At 48.5% G+C, this 18,971-nt stretch overlaps 1 protein-coding gene across 1 annotated transcript in view; it reads right to left on the bottom strand.

Moving 5' to 3' along the window:
* The window catches only part of NEK10 (NIMA related kinase 10), a 1,232,468-nt gene that overhangs the window by 123,735 nt on the left and 1,089,762 nt on the right, over positions 1 to 18,971 (bottom strand). The window contains exons 33-34 of the mRNA XM_086942130.1: positions 17,657 to 17,757; positions 4,290 to 4,400 (exon numbers count right to left, since the gene is read on the bottom strand). Of these exons, the coding sequence (XP_086798256.1) occupies positions 4,290 to 4,400; positions 17,657 to 17,757 (212 nt within the window). The remainder of the gene's footprint in view (positions 1 to 4,289; positions 4,401 to 17,656; positions 17,758 to 18,971) is intronic.

The raw sequence follows: 18,971 nt of genomic DNA, 5'->3' as shown, positions 1-18,971 counted from the left end.
AGTGATTTAAACCTGGCATTTCTGAAACCCAATATCGGTGGCTCCTACTACCCGAGCGACATCCATTATTATACAAATAGAAGATATTGTTACAGCGTATGTTGAAACAGATGTGAACTCATAACAGCTCCTGACCGGATCCAAGTACCGGCTCATGGCATTCCAGGATCTAGCTGGAATCCAATAATACTATACAGAACTTGGTCCTGAAGAAGGTTGTTTATTGTTAGCCTGTAACCGAAACGCCGCGTCGACCCATTTTCTTTTGACCTCTTTAACCCATGTTTACTTTATGTGATTTTTAATGTTTTTAATGAAATGTTTTTTGCACTATGTGTATAAAAATTTTTTAAATGATTGGTTATCACTGTGATAAAATGTTTACTTTTGAATAAATACAAATATATATATATATTTTTCCAAAAAAACTATGCTTTGGTTCTTCATTGTTTCTGGATTTGGACACTATGTAATTTTGTGTTATTGTGGTTCAAATTTGTAACTCTTGGTGGTTTAACAACTATAACACTTGACCTATGTGATGCAATCCAGCCCCTGGCCTTTAATATGTTTGTGTGATTGGTATTGCAAAACAGCTAAAACTCACTTGGTACCATTATTCCACTCCTTACCAATTTAATGGTGCACGTGTGGGACAATTTTTTCTTGCTCTTTGAGGCACCACATATATATGGTATGAGGATCTCTGACTGGCATTTGTCTGCCACAAGACTCACAGTGCTTGAAATTTGAAGACATTTCCAGAAAAAGCCTATTGTTTCCTCGACACACTGTTGAGATGGCCCGGAAAACGTTCCTCTGAGCGCTCCAGATCAGCGTTGCAAGCGCGGAAAAGAAGGAACTGGCGTTGGCGTATCTGCAAGGGGTTAAATAGAGCCCGTCCACATTCCATCTGATTCAATGACATCGATACAGAGTTGTGCGACGCCCTTTTGACGCGCAGACATGCTATGCAAAAAAATTGCGGAACAAGTCTAGTTGCTGGAGGAGGATTCTAAAGTAAAGAATCTGCGCCTAGATGTCTCTATCAGATGTACATAATGATCGCCCAATTCACTAAGCTGCCTGCATATGTAAGTTTTACGTATATGGAAAAATGTCTTAAATTAGAAGTTCAAAATCATGTGTTTAAATTAATAAAACATGAATTTGCGCTCAAAACGTATTCTACCTGGGGGAAAAGAAAAATGAGATTCAATTGCCTTCATTCAAAGGCTTTTTTCATATATACAGCAGCTGACTATATACAAATAAGACTTAAGACAAATAAGACATACAGAACTGCCTTTATGAGTGAGTAATTAGGGATTCCACAAAGGGTTGCGACAGTTGCAGGATTCCAAGAGTACTCTCAGAAACCTGTATCTGCAAATCAACACCCAAACAGTTTCCATAATCTGCCTCCTAATCCCAACACTGCATTACGATCATCATTTAACGTATGTCAGGTTAGTCGCCAGTTGTTAGGGCGCCATATTTAAAAAATCCCTCATGGAAGCAGCTCCAAGCTGCCTGGCAGGAGGTAGTGTGCAGAAACAAGAGCGAAAGGAATTCTACCAAGCAACTGTGCCAAGGTGGACTCATCAGCACCGTTTTAGTTTCCCTAAAGACAGGCCTCCCAAACGGTGTTCTTTCTTCGGAAAATAAGAAATCAATGTCGTTGAAGCAATGGGTGTCTTCTAGTGGGTGGAGAACATTTGAGCATTTATCCTGCTCAGGACCAATCTATTTTCCACCATAGTTTAGGCTGATTGACAGCAGATCTAATGGCCGCTCCTCCATCAGGGAACCCTCACACTTCTAATAAGGCAGGGGTGCCCAAAGTGGGCTGATATCAAATTTTTGATGATGTCTTGTTGCCACTTACTTATAAAGGTCCCCCTTATTCTTTTAAAAGTTGCATTGGTGCCCTTCGAGCTTTCTGAGTGTAATAATAGATGCTGCATTCAACAATTCAAAAGGGACTATTTTTGTTAACAGGGCTGCTCAAACAAGCTTACCTCTAGTCCTAATTCCGTATAATTAGTATCTTCATTAAAGTCATAAACTCTAGAATATTCTCTGCGTGTTTAGTGGCCCCCGAAACTCCTTTTTACATAGTTTTCTTCCATGGAAAGCAGGAGAATGAAAATCGCTGCCCAAGGATGTAATAAAAGGAGCTTGCAATGGCAGCCTATCAGATGCCTTCTTTCTTCCTGAATGTGCATAAAAAGGCTGTGGAATATTAGAAGAGGACAGGACTGCAATGCAGCGTCTAAAAGGCATGATGATCATTTCTTCACAGAATGTACATGAAGGCAAAAAAAGTAGTCAGATAGGTATACATTGCAGGCAAAGTTTAACAAGCATTTGCAATGTAATAGGTCTCGCATTTAGTCGAGTTTGAGCTATTGGCATTTTAGCCCCTTCGCTGAGATGTTAATTATGCCGTGGTGCGGGCGGGGCTAAGGATGGGCGTGGCGCCACGGTGCTCATGACGGCTCCTGGCCGTCATAAATCACGGTGGGCGTGTGCTTATGACGGCCGGGAGCCGTCAGAACTCCACCCACTGATTAATTCACCAGTTAGGCGGGGAATTAATCGCGCGTGGGCGGAGCAGCAACGTTCTGACGGCGCCCGGCCGTCATGAGCACACGTCAACTGTGAATCATGACAGCCAGGAGCCATCATGAGCACCGAAGGTGTGAAGTGACAATGCCTATTATTTATGTTTTGGTTTTTAAAACATAAATAAAAGGCATTGCCATTTACAATGCCAATAGCTTAAACTCGTGTAAATGCGAGAATTATTGCATTGCAAATGCTTGTTGCCTATGGTGTTATGAATGGAGATGGATGGGTCAGTGGAGATTTCCTGCGCAATAACACACTGACTTTAAAGGCGAACCCGCCTGTGCCAATGGGAGTAACTCTGTGTCCACATTTAGATTCCGGTACATGTACCACAGCTGTTCTTAATTAAAGCTGTTCTTTCCACCTCATAAATAGCCCTCAACTGGCAGAAGTTCATATGATTCTCAGACGCTAGCAAAAGTTTTAAATACTAATTTCATTCTGAAATTGTAGCTATCCGAAGGGATCCACTAGCGAGTTACACATTCTTCAACTGTCCTCACGACTAATGATAAACTTGTTAAGCGTTTGGTGGCAATTTATCTGTGAGATTAGCTGCTAAATATGTACATTTACCAATCAATCATTTCCTCTGTTTAAGCACAATGTCAATCCTTGCCACAGACACGCCATTGAGGCACTCCTCAAGCTGCAATAAGCTGTACCGCGTAAGTGTATTATGTGCAACCCCTTTCACGTGTTTAATCAGCGGCAAGTGAAACCTGATACGCACACTCACCTAGGGCAGCCAGTCACCCAGCAACCTCGGCCTCCTAACTGGCCATGAAGGGCATGGGGCAAGCCCATGAAGGGCATGGGGCAAGCCCATATTCTGTGAAGAATTTAATGGAAGCCCTATCACATGCTACATGCTTCATAACCCAAATTAACAGAAACTATTAAAAGTGCGTGGCCGCTTGAAAGCGGACCGTGCCGTAAATTAAATAAAAAAACATTAAAGGCGCGTGGCTGGTTGAAAGCAGACCGCGCCGTAAATTAAATAAATAAATAAGCGTGCCCCCTATAGTTGAAGCGGACTGTGCTGTAAAGTAAAAAAACACATTAATATTATAAGCGGGCGGGTGCTGCAAGGTCATGGGTAGAATAGGGGAAGAGCATTAAATAAAATAGGGCTCACCAACTTATAATGCAGACCGTGTAACACCCCCAGTAAAAGGTCCAGTCATTATGGGAGGTAACAAATGTAGACAAATGTAGACAAGGTGGTACCCATGAGGGACTAAACGGATGAATCAGAATTAATCTTTTATGAAGGACAATGAACTCAGCTAAATAAAAATATGGGCGGGGGAGTGGGCAGGGCTTCCACTGCATACTCTATTACAGCATGCCTCGCAGAGCGAGCAGTGCATGCGCGCTGTCTATAGGCTTGACCTAAAAAGGAGACTGTGTCTTTAAGAGTCTGGGAGGCACCCCTTCCCACAATGCCTTGTACTGGCAGCTTGCATCCCAGAGCCAGTTCTCGTTTCCAGCTCGTCTGAGAAGGATTTCTCAACACACTGAGAAATAAAACCTTAAAAATCACTTTTTAATGATAAGGAAATCATTTTTACTTGCTTGAAGAATCCTGTAGCATTTATGACTGTCAATGAAGATCCTATGATGCCGAACACTCTTTCCTGTTAATGCCATACCTTGTTCATTTCTGACTTCAGGTTGAAGGGGTTACTCTGCAGGCTGAACAGAGACTTCTTGTACCTCTCGATCACTCTCCGCTTTAAGTGGTCGTGTAACGGCGGAGGAAGCTGCCCAAAAGAGAAGTCAAAATACCTCATTGCAACTGAGAAATTACAATTCCATGAGACAGAACATGTTCATTTTAAGAGTATCACTATGACTATTACTAGTATTATTAGTTGTAGTACCAGTATTAGTATTATCCGTCTTATTTTCAGCATTAGTATTACTAACAATATAATTACTATGAATAACTCCATAGAACTGATGACCCCTCCAGGCACATTATATTAAGGTTTGGTGACGTCAATGTTTCCCCCATTAGAAGTGTGATGTGCAGGGAGCTGGTGGAAGCCGCCTTGCATGGGAGAGTCCTGGGCCAGATCTGAGCTGGTGTAGAAACAGCAGGGGGGAGAGCGGGTTGTCAGTGATGCCAAGTTGTGGGTGACGCTTTGAACTGGGCATACGCTCTCTGATACCCCGGCGAGAAAGGACTTCAGATCAGGTCAAAGGGCGAGCACCATTGATTATAGTTTGGACAATGCCGAAGCTGGGGATATGGCAGTGGATAAGGCAGTGGATAAGGCAGTGGTGCTGCGGATGGAAAGTGACCACCATCCCTTAATACCCACTGCTGATCCTCGGTCACTTAACCAAGAGACAAATGATGGTAGCACAGCAGATGAGGGTGTTCTCCCTGCCAATGGTAGATGGTCTGGTAAATGAAAATGTGAAAAATAAAGAGAGTGCAGGGCACAGGGCATTTCTGATCCTGACACAGGGGCGCCACTGAACAACACCCCCCATGCTGCTCTGGTTAGCCCTTATTGATGTTATGGAAGAAGTTAAAGTTAGTCCTGATCCTAATTCATGTTATGGAAGAAGATCAACAGCCCAAGAAGTTATGGGAACATACAAATACTGTTTGAGGGTGCTTCAGTTCTACCTACCTTGATGGTGTCATCTTTGCACCATCTCCCGCAGGGCCCTGCCAGTTACTGCCCTCTAAGGCAGCCGACTATTAATGTCCTTGCAAAAAAGTGCACACTTTTGAAGCCGGGGACCCCTCTTAGGAGAAACTTCTCTGCTAACAACTGCGTGACTGATTCTGACTGCGTGGGTATTCATTTTGATATTAAGTGAAGCAGATAAGAGCATAGAGATACAGCTGAGAGCAAATTGCAACAAACTCAAGGGATGGGTGGTCAGGCCTGGAGTACAGTGTTGCAAGATTATTGGTTGAAGGATGTAGGGGCAACGACTGCTGGCGGGAGCTGGTGGGAAATATGCATGTTGTAATTGTTAAAAAAAAAATGAAAATAGCTTTTCAGTTTGTTTTGTGATTGGAGCCTGGTACTCCTTAGGTGCCCTTCTAATAACAGCTTGGCATCAATAGTTTTTCAGACATAAGCACGCTGTACCCACTTTTATATTGACTTCCACCACGTACCAACCCCCGGCAGCCACTCAGGATAATACCAGAGGCTGCACCCTCTGCAGATGTAACCAATACTCAAAGGCTACCACATATCAGAGGTGCTCTTAAGAAACTAAGGGGCATACTTACAAGCCCCTATCGCCACAGAACGTCTCCTTTTTCAACATTGCTGTGCCGATATGGGGGTTCGCCTTATTTACAAGGCAGCGTTAGGCCACTTAATGTGGCTTAACCCGTTCCGTGCTTGCTACTACCTCGCTGGTGCTGCGCACTTCAGTTGGCCGATGCAGCCCCACCCACTATTAAATCTCCCGCACTGCGGGAGAATTAGCCCTGCGGTTAAGGGGTTAATGCTGCCTTGCAAATAAAGCCCCCTTTCACAGTGTACTTAGCGTGAAAGGGGTGGGCAATGGGTATTGTGGTGGGTGTTCCATTGTACTTCTCCTTGATTTTGATTCTGCCCCCTATTTACAAGGGCAGAGTAAATAGGAGGCAGCTCCAAAATTAAGACCAGAGAAAACCTGGGTTTAAACAGGCAAAACGAGGAAAAATTATATATTTCTCCTCGTTTTTGCTGTTTCCATGTGTGCTGCGTTGTGTCCCTAGGTTTCGAGGAGTTTGGGTTAATCCTTCATTTATAAATGCATACACACTTGGCATCATTAAGGAGAAGTATTTGAATACTAAATGCATGATATCCGTCCGAGACATTAAATAGGACGCCCTGACTGCAATGAAAATGAACGCCTATACCCTTATCATGATTTCATTCACCCTGAAGCTCTGCGTCATTTACATCTTAGGTTGAGGCGTGGTACATTGCTTACATGTGGCCCTATCTCCAAGTGCAGTTCTTCTGTGGTTAAGGAAGCCCTTGTGATATTAACTTAGGGGGTAACATCCTATGCTTTTCGCACTAGATCTTACCGTACCCAGACAAAAGTGATGTATGCCTTTAAGAATTACCTGATGATCCGGTTGACTTGTGTTACAGGACTGATATAGCACTCACATATTATAGCCTTAAAGCTGGCTGCCGGGGCTACACTGGATGTTAAAGGCCCTGAACCTCATCTATAAAGAGGGTGACAACATTTAACATGAGATGTAGCCCTTGGCTGCAAGCTATAAGGCTATTAGAATGTTCTTAATTAAAAAGGAAGCACCCTGAAGACAAACATTGGAATGTTGGGGCTCTGGGCTTCTACCAGCCATTATTGGCCCGGAACCACTCCATTGTCTTCAATGGAGCGCTCAACATTCCAATGTTCTAATATTCAGTTCCATCTTCTATTTGGTATGTTACCATGATTGTTTTTTGTTAATGACATTTCCTTTTCTATGCTACAAGATTCATATGTTATGTTATTATTTGTATGAGTTTCCTGTGTTTCCTTGTATTGTTATGGCTTCTACCCCCCAATAAAGGCTGAAAAAGAAATTACTACTAATAACAATATTTGTACGGAGCACACCTCACAATAAATGGTCTTTTGGGGTCCAATTCACATAAACAATTGTATGTGTGAGTTGAACAAGTGCAAATGTACTTCTGCAAATAGTGAATGTGCACTTGTAAAATCAATTTTCTGCCACATTATATTATCCCAGTATGCTTTAAGATGACTTCAGAGTAAAGTGAGGAGCATGCATTAAAAGACATGGATTCCACTGGGCCTGATTCACAAAGGTACCTCACACTTTTGTGTAAGTTTACGATTGTTTGGTATTCACAAAGGGATTCACGAGTAGTATATTTACGTGAGCGGAGTCTTCACTTTGTGAATACCAAACATTCGTAAACTTACACAAAAGTGGAAGTTTACCTTTGTGAATCAGGCCCTTTGAGTGTTTGCTCACACCCATAAAATGACATGTTTGTATCCATTAAAAAACTATTCTATTACCTATTTGATTCTGAGATTTTGTCTTATCGGGGTCCCAAAATTGGTTACGTGGAAGCAAATGGGTTTTTCCACATGGAAAAATATCTTCCTAGCGGATATAAAAAAGTACACTTCCACTATCGCCAAATTACTTTAGCGTGTGCAATTGTGAACTATGTACAATTACACAAACAGAAAAGGCTTCCCATGAACGCTATAAGGGTGAATTGGCTAGTAATTCCATCGGGGCGTTTCCCTGGGTGGAGGAACCACTGGAGGCGAGTTGTTGAAGGTCCACGGATAGGTCCACTCCAGCTTCCTGAGTTTTATGGCAGAAGGCAAAAAGAGAGTAAAAATAGCGGAAGGAAAGACACAGAAAGGGAGAGGTAGCTGCTCTGAGTTTGTTTTTGTCTGGGCTGCTTTTGGTTCCCAGTTTGGCCCCTGAATGCAAATGCGAATTTCAGAAGTACCCCTGGAAATCCATCCCATCATTCCAGGAGTAGTCTTGGAAGCCCATAAATTCGAAAAACTAAACTCTTACAATTAGGTGTAAACCTTGGGGACCGGATTTTCGAATTTCTTTTAGAACTGGGTTTTTACTGCTATAATAAGTTATGTTTAGTATGACTGACAATGTCATAAATCCTGCCAAAGGTGAAAAAGAATACCCCACCGTTTCACCCGGTCTCTCTTCTATGTCAGCATCTTTTTGGAGCAGAGGTTGAAAGCGCTGATTGGCTTCTACAGTGCAACACAACTGTTGGTGGGCTAATGGGACAAGGAAGATGAACCCTCTTTCTTGTGCCTAGACTACGCCTAGTGGCAGCACTGCCCACCTTTTTTAATAAATTGATCGTTTGCTACCCATATGCAAGCACCCCACCCACCTCCACTTGAGATCTTGTGAAGCCAGGGGAGATAAGGGCACTCAAGGAGAACTCAAGTAAAAGAGTGATAATACGGCAGGAGTCAAATAATAGGGGTTTCCACTAGGAGTTTATTTTGGCAGGATTTGAGCTAATAATTTCCTCAATCTAATCAAATAAAAAAAAGGTCCAAAGCTTCTGAATCTCATTGTTGAGATTTTTTTTTTTAATTTGTTTTTATTGTTGCATCATAACACCTGGATACAAAGTGGATCGATTGCTGGCGTGGCGTCAACATTCAGCCATGGTCAGCCTTGCGCGCAACTATTCTAAATACAAATTCGCGGTAATTGTCATTTCTTCCATTGAATAGTACAGATTATACAGATACATCATTAGGCTGGGGTCTAGGTATCGTGCTCCATAAGGGGGGAAGGAGAGTACTAGTGGGTACGTGAAGACCCGCCTCGATGGCGTCGGATCGGGGTCTGTACAGATCTGATGACGGTATTACCAGTAACTGGGGGGACAGAACTGTAGGAGGGGAGCATATGGGCGCTGGCAGGAGCTCGGTAGAGGAAAATGTATTGGGTGTCGGGAGGCAAGGGGTACCCTCAGTGTGCACTCGCTTTAAGATAGAGCAATCAGAGAGTGGGGGCATTCTGTGACCGTGAGTAGACGGGTGGGCGGTGTGGGGACGGGGCCATGGCCTGGGGCCACGTGCACATTCTAGTGGGAGAGGGGGGGAGAGGGTAGGGGGGGCGTGGGTGGGTCCTCCGTGTGCAGGGTCTGTCTAAAGCCATGTAGGAGCATGGCCCATTCCATAGAGATGGGGTGCTTGCGCGCACCTCTGGCTTCCTCCTCCCTAAGGGCGTCCTCTTCTGCCGCCGCCCACTTACAGACCGCCCCCGTCCAAGCCGCTATAGGGGGGCCCTCTGGAGATCGCCAATGCATAGCTATGCATCTATTTGCCAGCAATAGCGCCAAGGACACGAAGCGCCTGTGTACCGGGTCTCGTTTCGGGACATGGAAGATGCCCAGTGCGCTGGATTCCCAGGAGGCTAGTGACGTAAGACCTGTAAGATCTGCCAGTGTGTCTTGTACCGCTTTCCAAAGGGAGTGGAGGTCGGGGAAGCTCCAGAACATGTGACGAAAATCTGCGTCAGGGGATTGACACCTGGGGCACAGGAATTGTGTGGAAGGGTAGAACCGCTGTAAACGTGCTGGGGTGAGGTAAGCCCTGTGGAGTATATAGTATTGAATATTTTTGAATCGAGCGTTCCTAGAGACGGGTTTCAGGGCCTCGAGCGCCTTGGTCCATTCTGTGTCGTGAAGTGCGCGACCGATGTCTTCCTCCCATGTGGCCCGCAGGGCTGTCAGGGGGGCGTGTGAGAGTTTCCGAATTGATTTATACAGCCAGGTGACCAAGTGGCGTCCCACTCCCATGTGCAGGATGGTGTGTATTACAAGATGTGTTTCTGGTTCACCTGCCCTTAGATTGCCGTAGGGACGGAATCCCTCGAGTAATTGTCGGTATCTGAGGAATTGACCTGGGGAAAGTTCATACTCTGCCACCAGCCGATCGATTGACTTCAGCTGTCCTTCCTCGAAAAGCGACTCCATGTCCGTGACTGCACAATGCGTCCATTCAGTAAGCAGTGACGCCGAGAAATAGGAGTCCCGTCTGGGGCAACCTACTAGCGGCAGTAACGGGGAGTATGGGGTTCTACTGGGGGCCATCCGGTTGATCCGCATCATGCATTGACGCGCTATTGCGACCTGGAGAGGATATGTGCGCCGGGGTTTAGTGCCTGGGAGGAGAAGACGAGTGAGTTCCGGGATCGGGACTCTACCGGTTGGGGTGAAGGTCTCCTGGGTGTAGCGGTCCGCCGTCCAGTACGACAGCCACTGAAGTTGTGCCGCCAGGAAGTAGGATTCGAAGGAGGGCGCTCCAAGCCCGCCTTGTGTCGTGGGAAGTTGGAGGGTTTTTAGGGCCATTCTGTGGCGAGTAGTGCCCCAGATAAGGGTACCTAGGAGAGAGTTGAGGTCCCGGAAGAAGGATCGGGGCGGCACCACTGGTAGATTTGTGAAGTGGTAGAGAAGTCGGGGGAGCATCACCATTTTGGCTAGGGCTATCCGTCCCACCGGGGCCAGTGGGAGCTTGTTCCAGAAGGCGACCGTCGGGCGCAGATTAGCGAGCACTCTTCGGTGGTTGCCGTCGAAGATGTCTGCCGGTGAGTGGTACAGGCGGACTCCGAGGTACCAGGGGGCTTCCGTGGACCACAAGAGTCTGTGGGTTCCGAGCTCAACGTCCCGGGGAGGTACGTGCGGGTGGAAGGGGTAGATCGTGGACTTGTCCCAGTTCACCTGGAGTCCCGAGGCATCTGCGAACTCGGTCAGCGCCACTCCTATGGGAGTGAGGTCCACCTCGATGTCTCGGATATATATTAGGAGGTCGTCCGCGTACATAGAGACGCAGTGTGTGTCGTCCGCGATTGGGATGCCCCAGTGTATCCCCTCCCGGCGTAGCCGGACCGCCAGCGGTTCGACGGCCAGAGCGAATAGGAGAGGCGACAGTGGGCACCCCTGTCTCGTACCTCGGCGAACCTCAAATGCAGAGGAGATACGTTTCCCAATTCGTACCCGCATCGTTAAGTCGGTGTATAGGAGACGGGTGTATGCCACGAGTGTCGGGCCGATGTTGAGACGACGCAGGGTTGCGAAAAGGTACGGCCAGGTGAGGGTGTCAAACGCCTTTTCCAAGTCCATAATTAGGCAGGCGGCGCGGGGGAATCTGTCCCGAACCTGGTCCTGTACATGGAAGACGCGGCGAATGTTCTGTGAGGTGTTCCTGCCCGGTACGAATCCACATTGGTCTGGGTGGACCAGTGGGCGTATGACCTGGGTGTACCTGTCAGCCAGGATTTTCCCGAGGATCTTACAGTCTGCCGACAGGAGCGTGATGGGACGATACAATCCCAGTTGGAGTGGGTCCCTGTGAGGCTTGGGGAAGGTCACAATTACGGATTCCCGCAGTGAACAGGGAAGCACCCCCAAGTGGAGGGCTGCCGGGAACATCCGGGCCAACCGAGGAGCCAGCAGGGCAGAGTACGTCAGGTAGTATTCTAGTGGGAAGCCGTCGAGTCCTGGGGCCTTATTCCGGGACAGGGCCCGTAGTGCTTGGGTGACGTCCGATGGTGTTATTTTCGTGTGAAGTGTGCGCTTGTCTGCATCCGATATCTTGGGCAGTGTCAGTGGATCGAGGAAGTGATCCACGGATGATGGAGTGTACCGGGTCGGGGTCTCGTATACTTTAGCGTAGTGGTGTTGGAACGCCAGAAGGATCTCAGCTTGAGAACGCACTAGTATGCCTTCCGGATTGAAAATATCCGTAATTGGTTTGATCTCGGTGTCCTGCCTCGCCATCCAGGCAAGCATCGCTCCCGTCTTGTCCCGGTCTTTGTGGACTCTGGAGGCATAAGCCCGGAAATTGTATTTCCGAAGATCTGTGCAGGCAGCTTGGTACACCGATTTCGCCTCAGGCGTGAGCGCGACGTGTTCCTCCGAGTCGTCGATTTGTTTTGTGAGTGTAGCGAGGCGCTGTTCCGACGTTAGAAGCGTCTGTTCTAAGGTGCGGCGAACCCCTGCGATTTGTGTAATGCAGTCCCCTCGTGCCACCAGTTTGAATGCGTCCCATTCCACTAACGTCGACGAAGCCGAGTCTGTATTGTGTAGGAAGTAGTCTTGTATGCTGGTTTTGTGTGTGTCCCTGAAGACCTGATCTGATAAGCAGTCCTTCGGGAGGCGCCAAGTGGGGACTGGTGGGTGTGGGGGGCGCCATGTCAAGCGCAGAATGTGGGCGTCGTGATCCGACAGGTTCCGACCTAGGTAGTCTGAGGAGGTTATCTTTGGGAGAATAGGTGTAGAGCATAAGAACCTGTCCAGACGGACCCGAAGGTCGTGTGGTATCGAGTGGAATGAGTAAACCCGGGTCAGTGGGTGTAAGTGCCGCCACGCGTCAGTAAGCCCCCAGTGTGTGGTCCAAGCTCTAAAGTGTTCCGCCTGTCGGGGGATTGGAGAGCCTGCGGGGGGTGGGTGTGATCGGTCTAGGGCGGGGTCTAGCGGGCAGTTATAATCTCCCCCCAAGATCCATGGGACGGCAGTGAATTGGGCCAGGACTCCTGTGAGGTGATCCCAGAATTTGTCCTGCTCAGTGTTAGGGGCGTAAATGCTGCCCAGGAGGACCCCATGCCCGTCTAAGATTCCCTCTAATAGTGTGTATCTGCCCTCCTTGTCCACCACCCGTCTGAGTGTTCGAAAAGGGGTGCCTCGTCTAACCCAAATTAAGGCGCCCGGTGCAAACGCAGAGTATGTCGTGGCGCAGAAGGTCCCTCGCCATTTGGACTGTAGTCGGCCCAGTTCGGTAGCGTTGGTATGTGTCTCTTGTAAAAGTGCTACGCAAGCCAACATACGTTTAATGTAGGAGTAAACGGAGTAGCGTTTGCTGGGTGTGTGGAGGCCCCATACATTCAATGTGAGGACGTTAACGTCCGGCCTTGGAGTTGTCAGTACTAGGGTATCGAGCTCGTGTGTGGGGTACCCCTGCAGTTCCCGAGGCCAGTGAGGCCATGTGTGTCGCGTGTGTCCCTGCGCGCCATGCTTCCATATGTGTGGGGGAGGGTCTAACGGGGGTAACAACAGGTTGAACCAAAGATGGGCAACAGTCCCAATACCAGGGATATATCACCGGGGGTGTCATATCCAAACTAGAGTCCCACTAGGGGAGAAATATAACAAAATTTCTGCGGGGGTGGCAGCGTGTGTTACTGCCGGGCTTATCCGCAGATCGGGCTGTTGTAGGAGAGATGTCTATCGCGCGTGTGCACATGCAGCCAATAGGTTATACATCTTTGACGCGCAAACATTGCATAGCGCGTTAAACTACCAAGTAAAGAGGATACAGTATTTGTTCATTGGTTCATCCGGAAGAGGAGCCAGGTTGAACAGCCGGGGTAGCGTCCATTGTATGTGCTGCAAGGAGGGGGGATGAGATCGGACCAAATCCCGACATTGTGCCGTTGCTGTCCCGGTCCTTCTCAGGGGTGAACAGGTGTGGCTGGCTTTCTAGGTCTGATGCCTGGGGAGAATTGTTCAGTTCAGTCACTGCCCTCAAGGTGTCACGTCTCTCCTGCATGATCTGAGTGAGATCGGGTGAGCCCGAGGGTGAGGATGCTTGACTCTTGGAGGGGTCTGTCCGGGTGCGGTTCGTGCCTCGTCTCCTGGATCATCGCGAGTCAATGTTGTGTCTCCGCTGGGGTCCGGGCTTAGGAATCAACGGGCAGTGGAGCTCCGCCCAGTCCTGCGCTTCCTCCGCTGTGGTGAAGAAAATGGCCTTCCCATTATGGAGCACCTTCAGGCGGGCCGGGAACAAGAGGGAGTACTGGAGACTGTTTTCGTGGAGACGTCTCTTGACCTCTAGATAGGTCGAGCGCTGCTGCTGTACCTCTCGAGCGTAATCAGGGAACACCATGACCAGTTGGTCTTCCACTTGCAGGGGGCCCGCCACCCGGGCTGCGCGAAGCACCGCATCGCGGTCTCGGAAATGTAGGAACTTAGCCAGCATAGGGCGTGGGGGAAGATCTGGTTTGGGTTTCCGGGCAGGGACCCTGTGAGCTCTTTCGATTGAAAAGAATGCTGACCGCTCCGACTCGGGGGTAAACGATCTGACCCAAGAGTCCATATAGGTTAGCGGGTCCGAGTTTTCAATCCCCTCCGGCAGTCCCAGGACGCGGATGTTGCATCGCCTCGAGCGCCCTTCCAAATCGATCGTGCGCTCCTCAAGGGCCGCCACTCGTCGCAGGACCTCCTTCATATCTGTTTCTTGCGTTTTCACCGCAGGTTGGAGTGTAGCCACGATTCGCTCACCCTCCTTCACTCTAACCACTAGTTTACGATGGTCGTCCCGGATTAGGCTGATGTCCGTGGTCAGAACACCAAATCGTTCCTCCATTGAAAGCCGGGACAGTTCGATAGCCGCCAGACCTGGTCTAGCTTAGTTGATAATGTGGGGTCCGCATTCGGCGTGTTCGCCTGTGTCCAGGTCCTTGTGTGCGGCATTTTCTCGATGGCCGTTTCAGGGACGGCGGTCATCTGCGAGCCCCTTGGTTTCCCCATTGGGCCGAGGGAGAGGACGTTGCGTCGTCACGGGGTCCCGGGAATTGCAGGTCGTCGGGACGAGTGCCAGCCAGGTGGGGGTCTAGTGTCCAGTCCCCGTTGGGGCCATGGCACTGCTGGGCTCGCCGGGGTCCGGTGGCACCGGTGGTGAGGTGGGGGATGACCTGCGTTGGTGTCAATAGACGCACAGCAGTAGGCCCACAACGAGGCAGATGGCCGGCCGCACCCCTCCCCTCCTGGGTAGAGAACAGTCTTTGGTTGGAGTAGGGGTAGGGGGGGGGCTTAGCGGTAAGCGCCTGTGGGGCTGCGGCGATGTAGCGTTGTCCCAGTCGTGGCGTGCCACCGCCGTGTCCCTGGGGGGTCGCTGCCGCTGCTAGGAGGAGGCCGGTATCAGAGGCTCTTTGGGCGCCATGTTAGGGTCAGGCAGCCCGATCCGCCGGGCCGATGGCTGTGCCAGCTGTGCTCAGGCCGCTCCGCTCCCCTGCCCACAGAGCAGGTGTCCACTGGGGGCCTCAGAGGAGGTCGATGGTCGCTGGGGTGTCAGCGTTGGGGGCCCCGGGAAGTGGGAGGGGAAGGGCGGACACTCACCGCCCGCAGGAATCGCCGAGGTCGCGTGAGGGTGCAGGCTCCACGCTGGTACAGTGTCCGCCGGTGCCCCTCAGTCCTCGGTGGTTGGGGCCCTGATCGGGCGGGCATCCGATCGGGTGGGAGCGCTGGTGGGAGGAGGCTCCGGTGTGGTGGCCGCCATTTCGCGCGCCCGCAGGGACGAGCCCGGTGCCGAGCCGCGCCGTCCACCCAGGAGCTGCGCAGCCTTGGTCCGCCTGCGTGCACCCTGGTCCTCCGGTCTAGGTGCGAGGGTTCAGCGGGCTCGATCACTTAGAAAAATTGAGATGTGGCCGCCATCTTGCAGCTCGGCTCGCCGATCTCGTTGGCGGATCTCCTGTGCGGGCGCCGCACTTCAGCCGCGATCGTGACTCATCCGGTAGGTGCCTCTGGTGTGTAGGCACTGCAGGTGACTTTTTCCCGTTGGCTGAGGCTCCCAGCGATCCTTGGAAGGGCAGGATGCAAGCCCGATCGCGGAGCCTCAGCAAAACACAGCCGCCATCGTGGCTTCCTATGCCACGCCCTGAATCTCATTGTTGAGATGAGAGAAGAAAACCTACTTATTGGCTCCTTAATGTATCTGTTGTATCTATTCTTTGGGTGTTGTTGACAACATTTGATACCTGCATGCTTCAAATATTTTGATACAATAAAAATAATGTATATAGTTTCAATTACTGTTGCCGATTAGTATTTCAACACTTCAGAATGGCTTACTATTGATTATTGATTACTGTCTTTTTATACAAAAAAGTATCATCTACAGTGTTTCGGCCACATGAAGTATTATGGAAAGGCCTTCTTTAGGATATCAAGTGAATGAGTAACTTTAATCACATCACAGCTGTTGTGCTCAATGTCCTGCCGGACCATTACCATTCAACTACAAAAATAACCATTTTATCCTCCATCTAATTTGAATTAAAGTTGACCCAGATATGAAAATTCCTACCTGCAGCCACAAATGAATCCACTGACTAAAGCTCCTGGTTCCAAAGTCACTAACTTATGCTTTGCAACACACATTCCAGTTCATTAGTTTGTCGTATAGTTCCTATAAATCTATATAGGATCTGCGCATTTAGACAACATAAACTGTGATAGTGGTGTCCAGACTGATTCCAGACACCCCCACAGGATATGTTCGCCTGTATACCCGCTAGCTCACAGTGCCACTATGAACCCCTTTTACCAAGAAGAGAATAGTTTCTGGCAACTATCGAACATGACAACTCTGACCTCTCGGGGATCGTGGAAACAGTACAGTACTTTTCATTCAGTCACCACTGCTTACTTTGCCTCAGAGAGATACCCAGAATAAATGATGGGGACGTTTTCAATAAGCATTTATTGAAACAGCATCATTCTAGTGTAAAACATGTGTGCTGCAACTAGGCCTGGGCTGTAAATTCCGTTCTGCTTGCGGAATTTAGGAAATTTTGTGTTCCGTGGAGAACGATGAATTGCCAAAAAAAACACGATCGCGAACAGGATAAAAGCATCGCAAACGGGCGGAACAAGCAATTCTGCGTGTTTACAGAACTTGTGCGTGCTCACAGAGATTTTTTACCATTTTGCTGAGCTTTGCGTAGCGCGACTACGCAAATTCCGCCCACCCCTAGCTGGAACAACCATAAGACAGAAACAGATATAAACGATTATAAGCACCAACAGAGTAAATGGATGGTAGATTTCTACCATAGTGCTAAAACAATAGATATATGCTGGTATATAGATACACGATAGGAATAATACGTACTCCTACGATGCCAACCCTAACTAGATGTACCTAAATGTACCTAGCATGTATATAGGTGTAGAGCAAAGAATCCCCCTAGGATAGAACCAATCCCACCTGGTGTGAGAGAATGAAGGACACCATATTGGGCTCGAACAGACACCCCGCAAGAGATGTCAGACACTGCCTGCTTGAGTAGCTGCGTGCAGGAACCTCAGTGTCTCGTATTAGCATGTCTTTCTCCTCTGCCCGCCCCAGCAAAGATATGGTGTTCATATACCCAAAAGGTACCCTCAGGGGTTCTACCTTGCTCTGTCATGTTGGCGGAGGATGACGAAAGGTTGACCCTTATACATAGTTATTATGCAGAAGATGTAGAAGATGGTAATCCTCCTGTGATTCAGAGAATCCTCATGCACAATAAATGAGGCTAGTTTTTGGAGAAAACCGTACAATATTTATGCAGCACGAAAGTAGTTAAAACGGTCAGTACAAACCCGTCATGTAGTACAATGGCACAGTAAATGTAGGTGAAAGGTTAAATTACTACCCAAGCCTATATTGGGGTACATTATAAATCATAGCAATAGCCAACACATGAAAATAGCAAAATTAATACCTGTGTGATGTAGATAATCTTGTGGAGCTGATTTAAAATCTGTTGGATTGGGTCGCTGATTTGCCGAACCTTCCTTTGAGACACCGCAATTCCTGCAGAAGCTGAAAACGATAATGTCAGAGTCAAAGAGAACAGCAAATGAATTAACAGTGTTGATACCTGAAAAAACATGTAGCACATTCTTTATTGCAGAAGCACACAATGTGCTATTATTACAAATCCCTTCTATCCCACTCAATACACTAGGTCACAATCTGCAGAGTATTAAAATAGTTTTTAGACAATTGCATTGCCAGTCTGGTGTGCAACAAACAGACTTTCCACCTCTGTGGCTCCTCAAACAGCGTGTTTCCTTTCAGTCGAAGTTATATGGTTCCTGTGTGCTGGGGAAAAAAATTAAGCCATACATACACTATTAGCATACATAAGTGGATTGAAACAAATAGAGCTGTGGAGGGGAGTTCGACATTCACCCAAGTGGGCTAGAGCAATATAAGATATTCAGGATCATCATGGAGCATGCAAATAAATCCCAATTAACATAATTGTATTTAAATGCACTGTGTGAAGAACCTGAAATATCTGACATGGACTGACGCTGGACACCCCTGCTGTAGCATCCAGTGTATAAGGTTACTGGCACTAAAGGAATCCTTCTATGTTTGATTGGCATGAAAATGGGGTAACTATAAGAATCAAGCATGGTTATCCACCTGGCAAAATCATGGACAATTTGTTTACATGTTTATAGGGATACTATAGTATGGCAGGACTAGAAACAGACTGCTAGGAATCTGCTTGAAAGCACTGAGACCCAAGAGAGCACAGGTTCATTAAACATCTTCAAACTCATGGGCCGATTAGGATTGCGGTGAATCCTCATCCTTCGGGCCGGCGGAAGCCACCGCCGGGCTGGAGGATGCGGATTCACTGCCTTGGTGAGGGAAAACACCAACCGCCACATTACGATGGCATTGGGATCAGCGGCGAACGGCAAGTCGCTGATCCACGGTGGGTGTACGCAAATATGGTGGCGGTGTCTGCAAGACACCGCCAGCCATATTACGATGCAGGCGGAAACATGCTTTTCCACAGCGGCTTTGCCGCCGTGGAAAAGCATGTGGTCCTTTGTTTTTGGGGGCCTGTGGCAAGCCCCCAGGGTGTTGGGGGGTGGGGGGTGCACATGGGGGGTACCTATGGTACCCCCCTGCATTTGCATGCACAATGCGGCAGGCACCGCGCGGTGCCTGCCGCTTTGTGAATGCAAATGCACAGCATGCATATTTGACTTTGCGGCGGGTGCTGCATATAGCAG

Source organism: Lissotriton vulgaris, chromosome 10, assembly GCF_964263255.1.
Source record: "Lissotriton vulgaris chromosome 10, aLisVul1.2, whole genome shotgun sequence".
In the NCBI taxonomy this organism is placed as follows: Eukaryota; Metazoa; Chordata; class Amphibia; order Caudata; family Salamandridae; genus Lissotriton; species Lissotriton vulgaris.
The sequence above is the reverse complement of the archived record's forward strand: the minus strand, read 5'-3'. Positions and strand labels throughout refer to the sequence as shown.